The sequence below is a fragment of the Pipistrellus hanaki genome (assembly GCF_964339955.1).
Source record: "Pipistrellus hanaki genome assembly, chromosome: 13".
In the NCBI taxonomy this organism is placed as follows: domain Eukaryota; kingdom Metazoa; phylum Chordata; class Mammalia; order Chiroptera; family Vespertilionidae; genus Pipistrellus; species Pipistrellus hanaki.
This window is the reverse complement of record NC_140515.1, coordinates 48,996,535-49,012,014: the sequence shown is the minus strand read 5'-3', so window position 1 is coordinate 49,012,014 and position 15,480 is coordinate 48,996,535. Positions and strand designations below refer to the sequence as shown.

Genomic DNA, 15,480 nt, shown 5'->3' with positions numbered 1-15,480 from the left:
ATCATCGATCAGCTGCCTCCTGCACACCCCCCACTGGGAATGTGCCCGCAACCAAGGCACATGCCCTTGACCGGAATTGAACCCAGGACCCTTTAGTCCGCAGGCCGACGCTCTATCCACTGAGCCAAACCGGTTTCGGCTGCTTTGGCTTTTCGTTAACCCCTCTCTAAATTTATACTATAGCAGTGGTCCCAGGACTACGAGCATCAGTATCAGTACAGCTGAGAGCTAGTCAAAAAATACACATTCTTAGGTGCCAACCCAGACTACTAAATCAGAAACTCAAGTGCTTGCTAAAACTTGAGAAGCACTGTTAGATTTCAGCCTTTGGTTTAAAGATTAGTAGCTACCAGAGCTGCTAAGGAGGGTAAATGCATATTCCTTTGTTCTTGGAGGAACTGCACTCAGGTGTTCAGGATTCCCTCTTCCTTGACGCTATGTACGTTTAAGATACTTTCTTCCTTTATATCTGTATAATATTCCCTCATATACTGTTTTATTTTTTAAATATATTTTATTGATTTTTTTACAGAGAGGAAGGGAGAGGGATAGAGAGCTAGAAACATCGATGAGAGAGAAACATCGACCAGCTGCCTCCTGCACACCTCCTACTAGGGATGTGCCTGCAACCAAGGTACGTGCCCTTGACCGGGATCGAACCTGGGACCTTTCAGTCTGCAGGCCGATGCTCTATCCACTGAGCCAAACCGGTTTCGGCTCATATACTGTTTTAATCCTATGCTGTGGATAATTTGTTTTGCTTTTAAACATGAGAAGCAGTCTTATATGGGAATCCCAGTCTAATATAGGAATCACTGGTTGTTTCTTTGAGAATTCCTCAAAGAATAATTACTGAGTCAAAGTATATATTGTTTAGGCTCTTCATACATTCACCTTGTTTTAAGTGAAGATTTTGAAACCTTGCAAATGAGTTGTAAAAGTTTATCAGTGTTGGTAATACTTCATTAATTCTCACCAGGGTTAATGAATGTGGCCCAAGATTGCGCCTGTGTAAAAAGGAGAAGATCTGAATAAAGGGTTTTGAGAAGAAAGCTAATATTTAGAAAATCATCTAGGATTGTCATTGTGGAATTCTCCCTGCCCCCTGTCTTCCCCAATCCTCACACATATATTTTTCTTTTATCCTTTCTCAGTACTCATTGTGAATAAGAGAAGATAGACAAAGCTAGATTATGACTTGCCTAAAGTAATTTGTGCAAACTAAACTATGCCTATGTTGAATCCCACTCTTTTTAAAAAAATATATTTTATTGATTTTTTACAGAGAGGAAGAGAGAGGAATAGAGAGTTAGAAACATCAATGAGAGAGAATCATCGATCAGCTGTCTCTTGCACACCCCCTACTGGGGATGTGCCTGCAACCAAGGTACATGCCCTTGACCGGAATCGAACCCGGGACCTTTCAGTCCGCAGACCGACGCTCTACCACTGAGCTAAACCGGTTTCAGCGAATCCCACCCTTTAGAGCTATTCAGTGTTGTACTCTGCCTCCTAATTAATGTGGGGTCAGTGTTTCTGTATTGTTCTTGAAATAGTTTTCACAAATCCTTTTTGTTCTTTTACACAAACTCTAGTAACATATACATGATTATGGTAGAAGAAGATACCTGCTGAAATAAAGCAATTTCTAAACTATGTGTTAAATTATTTACTTTGATTTTCAGTGATTAGAGACTTTCAAGAATATGTAGAGCCAGGAGAAGATTTCCCAGCCTCTCCTCAGAGAAGAAATACCATGTCACAGGAAGACAAAGACGACAGTGTGGTTTTACCCCTGGGTGCGGATACACTTACACACAACCTGGGCATTCCAGTACTAGTAGTTTGCACAAAGGTTAGTTTGCTTCCTAGAGATTATGTTACTGATATTAACCAAGGATGAACAACTGTTTTGTTTCCCAAACCCCTTTTGGAGTTGACACATTATTTTCCCTAGATTTCTTAAATATAAATAATGGTTTAAAATAATTGAGTGATATTTACATGTTGGTTTTATGATCATGATCATAGTTTCTTTGAAAGAAAACGTTACTTTGGATATTCTCTTTGTAGTTGAATATCATTTTCCAAATTTTAATTAGACTTCATTATACAGTCAGTTTAAAGAAATAAACACAGGTAAGATGATAAGTTAATTATTAATTTTTATAAATTTTCCACATTAAATGTTGTAATACTAATATCCTAATATGAGATTACATACTTTAAAAAAAAAAGCTAGACTTTTAAACATCTATTTTTAATGCCTAAAATAAAATAGGCTTTTAAGCACTCATATGTGAAGTTAATATGCAGTTACCAGGGGCTTTTTACTTATTTAATAAAGAGGTTCTGAGAGGATTGCTAAAATCAAAATTCTGTTCATTTAATCTGTCACTATATACACTTTATAATAAAGTCAAATTTCCTTTAAAAATTATTTATCAAGTTTATCTTCTCTGTAAGTCATGGAATAGTTAAGAAAATGACAGAACAAATAAACCCTTTCGAGATCTAAAATTAGTAATATTTTTTGTAATACATAAAATTTGCATGTATAATTGGAGGGTATGGAATTTATTCATCTTGGGGATAAAAATGATTAAAAAAAATTTAATCTAGCTTAAATTTTACTTTAAACACTACAGAATTTATCAAAAACAATTTTGGAAGGGTAGTATTTAAATCAAGTCTGTTATCTGCTTTTCAGATGATGACCTGTTTTAGTTCATTGTTACTTATTCCTTTTCTTTAAGACTATTTTTAAACTGTCACACTAGAATCCTCTTGTGAGTGATTTATTTTTGTTTTGTTTGGCAAAGAGTTGTTTATGCGCAGATATTTTCCTGCCAATTACACAATAACTTCCTTCATAAATTTCCAAAGGAGAAAACTGTTAAGCTTAAAGGAATCTGAATCGTTTAATAATGTTATAGATGCATAAAACTTTCAAGCCAGAAGAGATCATCTACTATATTTCACAGAATCTAAAGCTCCATCAAGTGTTCTTCTGTTTAAGAGCTTTTAAAATGTGTAGGTGGATTGGAGAATGTGTATGCTGGGGTGGATGAAGAATGGTAGTTCCACAGGGCTTAAAAACTAGACATTGAGATTCAGAGAGACTAAGCTTCTTGCCTTAGATCCAGATCCTCTTATTTTATGTAAAGATTTCTTTACATATCAAATTTGACCCCAAACTAATCTATCTATACAATAGAGGAATATGTAGTTAGTCCAGACGCCATAACGTCATGTCTGAACAGCAGGGACCTGAGGCTGCATGGCTCCTGGCCGGTGCCTCCCCGCCCTGGGGGCTTGATAGGGGACCTGAGACTGAGGGGGGGGGGGGGGCACCCGGAAGGGCTTGACAGAGGTGGGTCCAGAGGGGTCTGGGTCTCACCCAATAGGGTGGAGCCAGCCAGGTCTGGGTCTGGCGTTTTTCAAGTGCATTGTAGGTGGTGGGCGGGAACTTGACTCTAGGTCCTGTGCCGAGCCCCAGACTCTGACAGGAGGGAGATTTTCATATACATTTTACTAATTTTCTTTCATCTCTGACTCTTCTAGTACAGGGCAAATAGCAATATTAAAACATTTCCTCTAATTCCCTTTTAATGTGCATGAATTTCGTGGACGGGACCACTATTATTAGGTATAATTAACATTATTGAGTGTTTATATTTAGATTTTATACCTTCAATTCAGAAAGGTTTTAGTGAAATATTTGAACATGGCTTTTTTCCTGTAACATTTTTCTGTAGCAAGTAGAATCTAGAATTGGTTTCATTGATTGTACAGGCGACTTAAAAATAGCCTGTAATCTCCCCCAGTTTTTGCTATGGGTGAAATTGTAGTGAGAGTGAAAAGGCACCAGAAGAGAAATGAAGGTCAACAAGAGTTATCAGATAAACAGAGGAACAAAGAGGAAATAGTGAGAGATGCAGACTCCCTGGGAACACAGTGTTTTATAGAACTAGAATAGATTTTAGATCTTAAAAACTTTGTGCTAGGACATAAATAGTTGAATTAGCAAGTATTTTAAGCTTGTCTTGTTCTGTACTAAAACTTTCTCCTTAGTGTTTTCACCACATTCAGTATAACTTTGAATTTAATGCCTTTTAAAGAAATAAAATTATTTATTAAGTCTTAAGATTCCAACTAAATGGCTCTAGACAAATAGGAGTAATTGATATTCTAGGTCCTTTGGTTCAAAGTGGTAGTTTTATGATATTCCCCAACCCAAAATTGAACTGTTTAAATCATTATATTTAAACTTGATTATTTAATGTATTGTTTTTTAAATTATTTCAACCCAACAGTGTGATGCCATTAGTGTATTGGAGAAAGAACATGACTACAAAGATGAACATTTTGATTTTATTCAGTCACATATCCGGAAGTTTTGTTTACAGTGTATCCTTTTAATACATTGATTAGTGCAATGCACCTTAATGTACCTCACCTGTTTATTTCTTTGTTTGTTTATTTTTAAGGAAAGGAATTAAATAATTACTTTAGAAATTCCATAAGCTTTGTTTCTTCTGCCTCTGGCTAGAAATATCATTTTAGTTCTCAAATCATTTTTATCTGGGTATTTTGAGATGTAAAAGCAAATATTAAAGTATATTAACTTGATTTGCTGTGTTTAAAGTACTAAAGAAAAATAAATATTAGACTTATTTGGAAAGTTTTAATGAGTATGCATTGTAATCATTCTGATTAAAAAGTTGTATTCATACCACCAATGAGTTTATATCCTAAAATGCTGAGATGAAACTGTTATGAAACCTAGTATGTATTATTATCTTTTTTTAAAGTTCAATTCCCAGTTATAAATGGAATAATTCAATACTCTTAGTATAATTAATAATCTTTTAACTGGCCATTACACTATTGACATTCTGTTTTAGAGTCTTAATAAATGAAACCAGTCGCGCCCCCCCCCTCCCCCAAAGTGGTATTCATTTATTTGGTGGATGGTGGGGAAAGATCACATTTAGGCTCGTGTGTTCTTATCCTATATAATAAAACCCTAATATGCAAATCGACCAAAAGGCTGAACAACTGGTCGCTACGACATGCACTGATCACCATGGGGCAGATGCTCAACCCAGGAGCTGCCCCCCGGTGGTCAGTGCTCTCCCACAGGGGGAGCGCTGCTCAGCCAGAAGTCGGGCTCACTGCTGGGGAGTGCAGCAGCGCTGGCGGGAGCTTCTCCCACCTCTGAGGCAGCACTAAGGACCCCTCGTGGTTTCCCGGACTGCGATAGGCCTCAGGCCAGGCTGAGGGACTCCCTTCAGTGCATGAATGTCATGCATCAGGCCTCTAGTTTTTAATATGTTTGGTATGTTATCTCCACATATAATCTAAAGTATTGGTTTCAAAATCTGGCTGTGCCATCTAAGACTTACTGAATGGGGAACATTACAAGGTCAGAATCTATACTCCAGAAAAGCTTTCTGGGTGATTTTGATAATCACAAGGTTAGAAAACGTATCATAAGGAATCTTGTCTAGTCTGGGTTACAAGGATTAGATGAGCCAATTAATAACATGTACAACTAAAAGGAGGATAAAGTGAGGATTAGGAGTGAATGCTTTTAAGAGAATTTACTGTCAAAAACTTCACCACAGTTTGAGTACACTGGAGGGAGAGAGTTGTGCACCAGATAGTTTGTGGGTTTATTCCACAACCAAAGCTTTTGGGTCTGAAAAGTGAAGAAATTATATTAGGAGTAGGTAGAGATGATAAATAATATACATGTATATTTTTAGTATCAATAGTTTTTCATTTTCATTAATGGACATTTAATTTAAGGACCACTTAATAGAAAGCCCAGCTGAATAATGAATAAGATCACTCTGCACTGGTAGTTTCCCTTTCCTTTTTCCTTCAGTACTTTGTTCTCTCCATGGCCCTTTCTCATGTCACATAATGGTTGAGTCAGGTTGAATTAAAGGGCATTAGTCTATATAAAGAGTCTTTAAAAAGAGAACAAAAAGTGAAAGTAATTGAAGTAGGTATATAAAGCCCTTTTTATCTTTGAAGATTACAAAATTTGAGAACAGTCTCTTTTAAGATTGTTAATGCTCTACTTGAAAATGTACATACAGAAATGTAATCAAGAAGTAAACTGTCCACTGAGATAATTACATACCTTTTAGTAGAGCTAGTTGACTTGAAAAGAATACAGAATGTGACAAGTCACTTCAAGATAGGGGTGTGTGTGTGTGTGTTAGTGAGTGAGGGCAACAATTCAGAATCATCTTTATTTTTAAAATTTTAATTGCAGTGTGTATTTTTCAACTGTAGACATCTTTCAAATTATAAATTGGTTCACATGAGAAAGATCATTAATTAAAAATTTACACAATTAAGCTTTTAATTAAGACTATGATATTTATTTCTACCAAGATTTATGCTAAGTAGTATTTAGTAATACCACTTTTAGGTTCATGTCCTAGCAAATATGCATGTCTCAGATCAGAAGTCAGCCCATTTCCAGCATTTCCTTTGGCATAAGTTACCATCTCTTTCAGGACACTATGGCCAGTGTCACAGAATTTCTGATAGCTTCTCTGACCACATTGTCAGTAGTCACACTGACCCTTTTTTCCACAGGCCTCTTTCAATTTATCATGTTGTTTGGGTAAAAGTTATGATCTGCTTTAATTAATATATCATGTGAGATTGTCTTAGCTTAAGTTTTGGCCATGAAATTTACTTTGCCTTGGATCATTTCTGAAAGCTTCCTGGTAATACCTATTGGTTCATCTTCTCTTTTTTGTGGGTCTCTGGAGCTTTGTCCCTAAAGTCCTCATTCCTGGAACTAGTAAAAATCATAAGAGGTACTTGTGCAAACCATTTTTGTTGAAAAGGCAAACAAAACAGTTGTTGGTAAATAATACCCCTTCATGAAATTTAACAAAGCAATTGCCTCTTCATGTGCTTTAAATATAGGTAGTAGTAGTGTCAGTATTACTAAATTTACCTTTTCCTTTTTGGCTTAATGAGACTTTTGGTTTTATTTTATAACTAGACGCCTGATGCACAAAATTCGTGCATGGGTAAGATCCCTAGGTCTGGCTGGCATCCGGGCCAGTCTGTGGAGTGATTGAGGGGGGGGCATGCTGGCACCTGCCTTGGCCAGCCTGGTGCTGCCTGCTCATCGCCACCGCAGCTGGTTGCCTCCCTCTGCAGAGGCGACCAGTAGGGTGATGGAGGGGCAGTCCCCTGATTGCCCCACTGCCACAGGTCACCTCCCTCTGCAGGGCAACAGGCGGGGCAATCAGGGAGCCCCTGCTGGCACCTGCCTTGGCTGGTCTGGGGCCTGTGGGCTGGGGGTAGCTCCTGCGTTGAGCATCTGCCCCCTGGTGGTCAGTGCATGTCATTCTACCAGTAGTTCTGCCATGCGGTCAATTTGCATGTTAGGTTTTTATTATATAGCATAGCTTATTATAAAATGTTTTATTTGCCTTTTAGCCTGAATTTAAATATTTTATACTTTTGAAATATTCGATGATATACCTTTAGACATTATTTTTGAAATGAATAAATTATGTAGCTGTGAATGTTAGGCTGAGAACAAGAACTTTATGACCTGTTTGTGGAATTTGTCCAGAAATTTCCTTAATGGTTCTATTCAGATGGTGCAGCACTTATTTACACGTCAGTAAAAGAAAACAAAAATATAGATTTAGTATATAAATACATTGTCCAGAAACTGTATGGATTTCCGTATAAGATTCCTGCTGTGGTGGTAGAAAAAGATGCAGTATTTATGTAAGTATGCTCTTAAATATATTATTTTGTCACATATTTGTTGCTCCATGATGGTGAGTCATCATTTTCAGTTTTGAGGTGAGACCAGTAGAGACCTTTCCATGATGAGTAGGTGAGAATCTGTCCCTAGACTGTTTTATTTATAACCTGCCCTGACCTATTTATCATTATCTTTTAGATTTACTGCTGGCCTGAGCCCTCTTCGAAAGGCCATGTTATTGCTATCTATTGCGTGTATATATCAGTATATCTACTTACTCTTAAAATGGTTCTGATATAACATAAAGCACCCAATGTATAATTTAGACATGATTTTTAAAAGTTACCTGAATAAAATTGGGAGGTGATTTAGTAAACCATAACTTGAGCCCTATAATTTATGCTGCTCATTTATGCTGATTAGTTTTCCATAATTGGTCAAATTTATTTTCATAAAAATGTTCTTGTTAAGCTGATCATGGCTTAAATGAAAAGAATGACTACATAAATGCTTGAAAATTTCTCATGTGTGTTTCTTTCCAGTCCAGCGGGGTGGGATAATGATAAGAAAATAGGAATATTACACGAAAATTTTCAAACACTAAAAGCAGAAGATAATTTTGAAGACATTATAACTAAACCACCTGTTCGAAAGGTAACAGTTTTAGTGTATACACATATAGTCTCAATACTTATGCCTTTAAGCTGAGGGGGAAGTCCATAATTTTATGATTTTAAGGTAGAAAGATAAAAGTGTTTTATCCTTTCAAAGAGGTTTCTGGGTGTAATTTGGGTGTTGATAATGTATCATTCAAAATAAAGATCTGTTTTATCAGAACATAAAGCAACTCTTCAGTTACTGAACCATGCCTTAGTCTTTGGCATATTTGTATTAGAAAATATTAGTTCAGAGTTCATATTCTAATGGAAATCACAGATTAATTAGTATGAGTATATGGATCTTGAACAGTTTGAATAGGTAGAAGCTGTGAACTTTCTAACCTAGAGTCTTGACTATTACATGTCACTCTTATGACTGTTAAATTGGGTTCCAGAAGGTACTTTTTCTTCATACATCTTAATTTCATGTTAAGCAGTTCATTGTGTCCTATAGTTAGATATTACAGACATTTCTGAAAAGTTGTACATAGTACTTCTCACTAATTTGAATTTGTATGTTTGAAGAAAAAGTAATTTTGATCTAACATACATTAAGAGTCTTACTTAAGAATCCATGTACATTCAGCAGCTGTCTTCTGTTTGTGGATAATCAGAAAAAAGAAAAGTAATGTCAAATGAAAAATCAGTTGATGTGGTATTTGGTTTGGATGTCTATTAAAAAAAATGCACACATCAAAAAGCAATGGTTTCCCCCAGTTTTTCTTTTACCAACAAATTGGGCTTTGTTTTAGTAGTCTTGATTGAGCCATGTTTAGGCACTAGGTGCTAATAACTAGGTGGGTGTGATGTAACAGTAAATCAATACATGGGCCAGCTCTCAAGTAGTCAGAAGTGCTCTGCAGGTGAAGCAGAGGGGAGAAACCAGATGGGGACCAGAGGCGTGCTGTTGTTGAAATGGCTAGGGAATGTCCGTGGTAAGAGGGGAGAGTGGTGAAGGCGAGGGAACCTGAAGTGCACGTGCCCAGAGGCAGGAATGCCCAGCGGGTAAGGAGATGAAAGACAGAGTTAAGGTCTTTTGGGGCCTCACTGGGGCTGCAGAAAGTACTTTGGATTTCATTCTTAGAGGGATGGAAAGTGCTTGGAGGGGCCATTTGAGTAGAAGAGTGATGTAATCTGATCTAACCTTTTAAAAGGATCACTCTGGCAACTGGTGGAAAATAGACCATGTGTGCATGAAAAGCCACTTGCTCCTGGTTTCTCTGAAATAAGAATGTGATGGCTCTTCTGTCTGCTGTATAATTAGAAAAAATGAGTTGCAAATGTTTCTGCTTCTACTGCTTCTAGACTTGCTCATTTATGCATTGCTCATTTCAGTTTGTGCATGAGAAGGAAATTATGGCAGAAGATGACCAAGTATTTCTTATGAAGCTACAGGTATGAAATTACATCATAAACAGACTTAGTGTGGTTAATGGGTAAACTGTTATTGTATATAGTTTATTTAAAAATACAATAGAGCCCTACCCAGTTTGGCTTAGTGGATAACCGTTGGCCTGCCGACTGAAGGGTTCTGGGTTTAATTCTGGTCAAGGGCACGTACCTGAGTTGCAGGCTCGTCCCCGGCCTGGGCCCTGGTGGAGGAGGCAACCAATAGATGTACTTCTCTCACATTGATGCTTCTCTCTTCCACTCTCTCTAAAATCATTGAGAAAATATCCTCAGGTGAGGATTTAAAAAAAAAAAATACAATACCTGTTATATGAGTATCTAACCTAGAATTCTGTTGTAATTTTTTTCAGACCCTTTTAGCAAAGCAACCACCAACTGCAGCTGGGCGGCCTGTGGTCAGTATTACAGATTTTGACAAAATTATTAAAATGCAGTACATACTGCTTTAGTTCTTTATTTCTTAAAGCATAGACATGTGTGCGTTAATATAAACGTGAATTAAGAATTCTTCTGAAATTTGTGAGAGTTTTTAAAGATAAATTTTACTCCCTTTTAGATGACTTAAATGGTAAAGATCTATTTTGCAGTGTTTGTTATTCATCAGTTTTGAACCATTTATGTGTATTATTTTAGAAATCCTTACAACAGCCCTATGAGGCAGGAACTATTATTAGCCCCATTTTTTACTGGGGGAAATGGAAGCTTTGAAGGACACTGGCTTCCCTAAGATTATGCAGCTGGTAGGGTGTAAGTCCACATTGGAACCCGGATCTGACTCTCAAACTTATGCCAGTAACCACCCTTCATTACTCAATATGTTTTCTTTTTCCATTGAAGGGAAAATTAGTATTCTAAAATGTGAAGGGACTTTAGTATTTTCTAATAATGAAGATGTTAGGGTTTGGCCAGTGAATGAATTTACAACCAAAAGAAGAGATGTAGAGAGGAAGTTTATTTTACTTTCCCAGAAGGGAAAGTCCTGGTGCATTGCTAATCAATACAGGGAAAGAAATAAAGAGCACCTTCCCTTTTTAAAGAGTAATGGCTGCTGTTGCTAGGTGACAAGAAAGGGAGGAGGAGGATTTGGGGTTGAAGCTGAGCAGACATCGAGGAGGTTGTCTTGAAAATATAGTTTGTTTTTCAGGAGATGGGGACAGATGTCCTAGGGAGGTGTCTTATTAGTATTTTTCCTAAGCCTATAAAATGGGGTTCTCAACCTTTTTTTTTTTTTGGCCATGCCTCACCTAAGCATCTCTAAACTCTAGATGCCTACCCTGTGACATATAATTCTTCTTATTCAAAAAGTGAACTCATGCTCACACAGAGGAAGCCTAAAAGGCCATTAACTTGGTCTAAACAAGCTTCCAAAGAACATGGCACCAATAAAAGAGAAAAATAAAAGAATGAAAGGACAGTTGAAGTACTGAGGAAGAAATCATAAATTGTTAAAAAATAATAATGAAGTGATATGAAAAAATAGCAAATAAAGATTCAAAACATAGATAACTGAAATGCATAAATATGTCACTATACACACACACACACACACACACACACACACACTGTATATGAGGCCTCTATAACCATAAGAAATGCAAACAATTCACTGTTAATAATTCTCAAATTGCCCCCATAACAATCAAATTGTCCCCCTATAGAGCATGTGCCCCACATTGGGAGCTACTGCTGTAAAGCATGCTTAGAGGAAAAGTTATGAAGAGTTCAAAAGAGGCTTGTTTGAAGGGGAAGAGGCGAGGGAACTGTCTACTAACTAGAGACTCCTTGGTGTGAATTATCCCTGAGTTGTAAAAACAGCAGGGAGGAGGAGGAGTGCAAGAATCTAGCCTTGAGAGTAGCTTATCTTGTCTTGCAGTTTGAACAGAGGGGCTGTTTGAATCAGAGGAGCTAAAAATACTGGGATTTAATTACCAGGTGCTTTTCATAAGTTGTGGAAGACCACAGCAAAGAAAAGGGCCTTTTTTTCTGTCCGTAACAGAGGACAGAGATTGCTAAACAGTTTTGTCACTGGTTTGCAGTGGAAGAAAACACATGGGGTACGGTTGCAAAGTAATTTCTTCTATAATAATAAAAGCATAATATGCTAATTAGACCAGACGTCCTTCTGGATGTCCTTCCTTCCAGACAAAGCTGTAGCGGGCGGGGGCCACGGGAGAGGCCCCCTGCTGAGGCAGCAGTGGTGGTGGGCGGGGGGCAGGGCCAAGGCCCTTGCACGAATTTGGTGCATTGGGCTTCTAGTTTATAATCAGAACTTTTGTGAAGTTGAAAGTTTCCAGTTTTTATAATTATGGCTTTCCTATTACACAGGATTCTTCACCAAGAGTCCCAGGAGGCTCCCCTCGAACACCAAACAGATCAGTGTCATCCAATGTTGCTAGCGTGTCACCCATCCCTGCTGGGTCAAAAAAAATTGATCCAAACATGAAAGGTACATTTCTTCTTTTTATTGGAGAAAACAACATAGTACGTTTTCAGTAGAAAGAGTCTACATAGAATCCCCTTTTACCATAGCAGTTTTTGTGCAATAGCTTCTAATCTTTGTCTCTATAGATATAATCTCATAGTTAATCAGACTGAAAACCATTTTAATATGTTATTTCTATGATGGAAGCTTTATGATAGTTTTGTGTTTATTTAATCATTCTTCTATGGTAAGTCATTAAAGAAATTAATATTTTTATAATAATAGGTTTCCTGCAATTAACATGAAAAACTATATGCATAATCATATAGGGGTATTAGATATTTTTTTAATACTTGAGGCAGATATTTTTCAACATATTTTTAAAGAACCTCTTTCAAAGCAGAGATATATAGCAACTAATATCTGTTTAATATGCCTTTGGTCTTTTTAAAATAACATTCTAATATTTTGTTCTAGATGAGTAGATTAGGCTCTAAGACCAAAGTAGACTTGAATTTGGAACGTACAGTTCTTAAATTTCAAGTTTAGTATTCATTTTCTGTGTGTGATTACTAAAATAATAATTTGTAGAAAAATCTGATGTTTTGATTGAAAGTTTCTGTTTTTTGTCCTATAGCTGGAGCTACAAGTGAAGGTGTCCTGGCAAATTTCTTCAATAGTTTGCTGAGTAAAAAGACTGGTTCTCCGGGAGGCCCCAATGTTGGTGGTGGCAGCCCTGGAGCTGGGGCTGGAGGTGGAAGCAGTGGTTTACCACCATCTGCCAAAAAGTCAGGTATAGTTACCGGAGCTCACTCGCTCTCTCTCTCTCTTTTTTTTTAATGAAACAGCTTTATGGGGGTATAATTTACATACTGTGAAGTGAAGTTCATTCATTTAAAGTAGACAGTTCAATAGTGTTAGTATAGTTACAGAGTTATGCAAATCATCACTATAATCTAATTTTAGAATATTTTCATCTCCCCAGAAAGAAACCTCCAACCTAGTAGCAGTTACTTCCTCCCTCCCCTGAAGCCCTTAGTCCTAGGTGACACTAATCTGATTTCTGTTTATGTGGACTTGCTGATAGGAGATTTCATATGAATATGGCTTCCTTAACAATGTTTTCAAGGTCCTTTTATGTTTCAACTAGAGGCCCAGTGCACGAAATTCGTGCATGGGGTTAGGGGTGGGGTTGTCACAAATGCCTGCAACTACCATGTTTTTGAACCTTTTACACGTTTCTGGATATAAATTGAATTACTCTTTGGCTTTTCTTATGGACAATGTAGAAGATTAAGTTTCTCAGTACTGCTAATTTAGTTATCACTAATCCATCTTTCTGGATTTCAAAATTTTATTTTCTATTTTACTATTCTTATTGTCCTATGCCGTTTTTGAAAATATCTTTATGAGATTAACTGATAGTTTTTACTTCCATTCAGACGCCACAATTTAAAATGAGGGAATTTATTTTTAAATTAGAATATTTTTGCCACTTAATGTTAACCTAAAAATAAAAGACCAAATGAGAGACAATAGCATTTATTTGAGATCCAAAAGAATAGCTAGTCAGGAAGCACTGATTCAGTCAGTCAGAAACCTAAAGAGTTTTAGGAGACAGAGGCCAGGGGGATCAGGAATATTTATGAGAAAGGGAAGGGGAACAATTCCATCAACTACTCAATTATGTCAGCTTCTAGAAGAAGGCAATTCTATAAATACAGATAAGCTAACATAGTGATGCTAATTCTAAAGAATGTTTTTAATCTTCAGTCCTGTAGCTATAACAGTCTGATTTTCTGTTGTCTTTGCACACAGTTGTTTGGGATACAGTGCTGCTTTAGGCCCAATCAAAGATTATTTTGCCCTATTTTAACATTCCAAAGGTTGGAGTTATCCTCTTGGACCAAAGCTCTGACTTCATTTTAAAGTGGCTTCGTTTATATATGCTTTTTACTTTAGTATGCTACATAAAATTAATGAAACCATTGGCAGTTTCTTTAATAAAAAGACATTGCTATAAAAGATACTATTAGTTATATCTAAATCTCCTTTCTCTGTAGGCCAGAAGCCTGTCCTATCAGATGTTCACGCGGAACTGGACAGAATTACACGAAAACCAGTCACAGTTTCTCCTACATCACCAACATCTCCTACGGAAGGAGAAGCTTCTTGAAGATACCAAATAAAGCCATTTATTCAGTTTTCTGGGATAATGTAAACTTGCCTCTGCCTTTTCCTTCAAGAGTGGAATTAGGGAACTGCAGTGCTTTGTCAGATGGACTAAACTTACTTTTTTTTTTTTTTTTTTTTGCCCATTTTTATAAAAGGAAGCTATACAGAAGAAAAATTATTCTTCCCTATGTAGGATTGCTATTTGCATTGCCACTTTGCATAAGGAAGTTTGGATTTTAAAAAACTCAAAATTTATAGATATGAAATTCAACCATGTGATCATATTCTAAAGGCTACTTAAAGCATATAGGAAAGATTAGGGAAGGGCAGAAAACAATATGCTTTGGGCATTTGACTGACTTGGAAATCCAAGCTTATTTTAGTTAAGACTATTCAAAATCATTTTTAAAAATTATGTGTTAGCTTTACTGGAAAAAGATGATTATCAAATTTTCCACACCGACATAAATATACCACCACAAATGGAATATGCTGAGAAAACTATCAGATAGCATTTGATACACTAGTCATTGTCTAAATCAATGATCCTGTAAGTTGTTATCAAAATACAATTTAAAATATTGGTCAAGATTCATTTCTTTGAGAAGAAAGCACACTGCCTAAATGTGTAAAAGAAAAATGCAGAGGTTATTAATGTAAAGCGGTAACAGTCTTTGGATCTGTCTATATATATATGTCATATATATGTATGTCATATATATATATGTATATATATGGCTCTGCCTTAATACACCCCTTTTTTGTTTGTGACTTTCAATTGTAATCAGTTAATAAAGTATTTATTCTCTGCATTCAGGTTCAAATAACTTGTTGCATTCTCTTATATTTAAATTTTTTTAAGTGTTTGATTAATTAGGGTTATTAAGCATTCTGATTTTTCTACCTATTTTTTAAAAAAATATATTTTATTGATTTTGTACAGAGAGAAAGGGAGAGAGATAGTTAGAAACATCGATGAGAGAGAGTCATCGATCAGCTGTCTCTTGCACACCCCCTACTGGGGATATGCCCGAAACCAAGGTACATGCCCTTGA

The 15,480-nt window shown here is 36.5% G+C and overlaps 1 protein-coding gene across 1 annotated transcript in view; it reads left to right on the top strand.

Moving 5' to 3' along the window:
- The window catches only part of DYNC1LI1 (dynein cytoplasmic 1 light intermediate chain 1), a 30,126-nt gene extending 14,889 nt beyond the window's left edge, over positions 1-15,237 (top strand). The window contains exons 5-13 of the mRNA XM_084902215.1: positions 1,686-1,855; positions 4,317-4,410; positions 7,644-7,779; positions 8,302-8,413; positions 9,754-9,813; positions 10,179-10,223; positions 12,154-12,274; positions 12,888-13,043; positions 14,314-15,237. Of these exons, the coding sequence (XP_084758341.1) occupies positions 1,686-1,855; positions 4,317-4,410; positions 7,644-7,779; positions 8,302-8,413; positions 9,754-9,813; positions 10,179-10,223; positions 12,154-12,274; positions 12,888-13,043; positions 14,314-14,426 (1,007 nt within the window). The 3' untranslated portion in view covers positions 14,427-15,237. The remainder of the gene's footprint in view (positions 1-1,685; positions 1,856-4,316; positions 4,411-7,643; positions 7,780-8,301; positions 8,414-9,753; positions 9,814-10,178; positions 10,224-12,153; positions 12,275-12,887; positions 13,044-14,313) is intronic.
- The last annotated feature ends 243 nt before the right edge of the window (positions 15,238-15,480 follow it).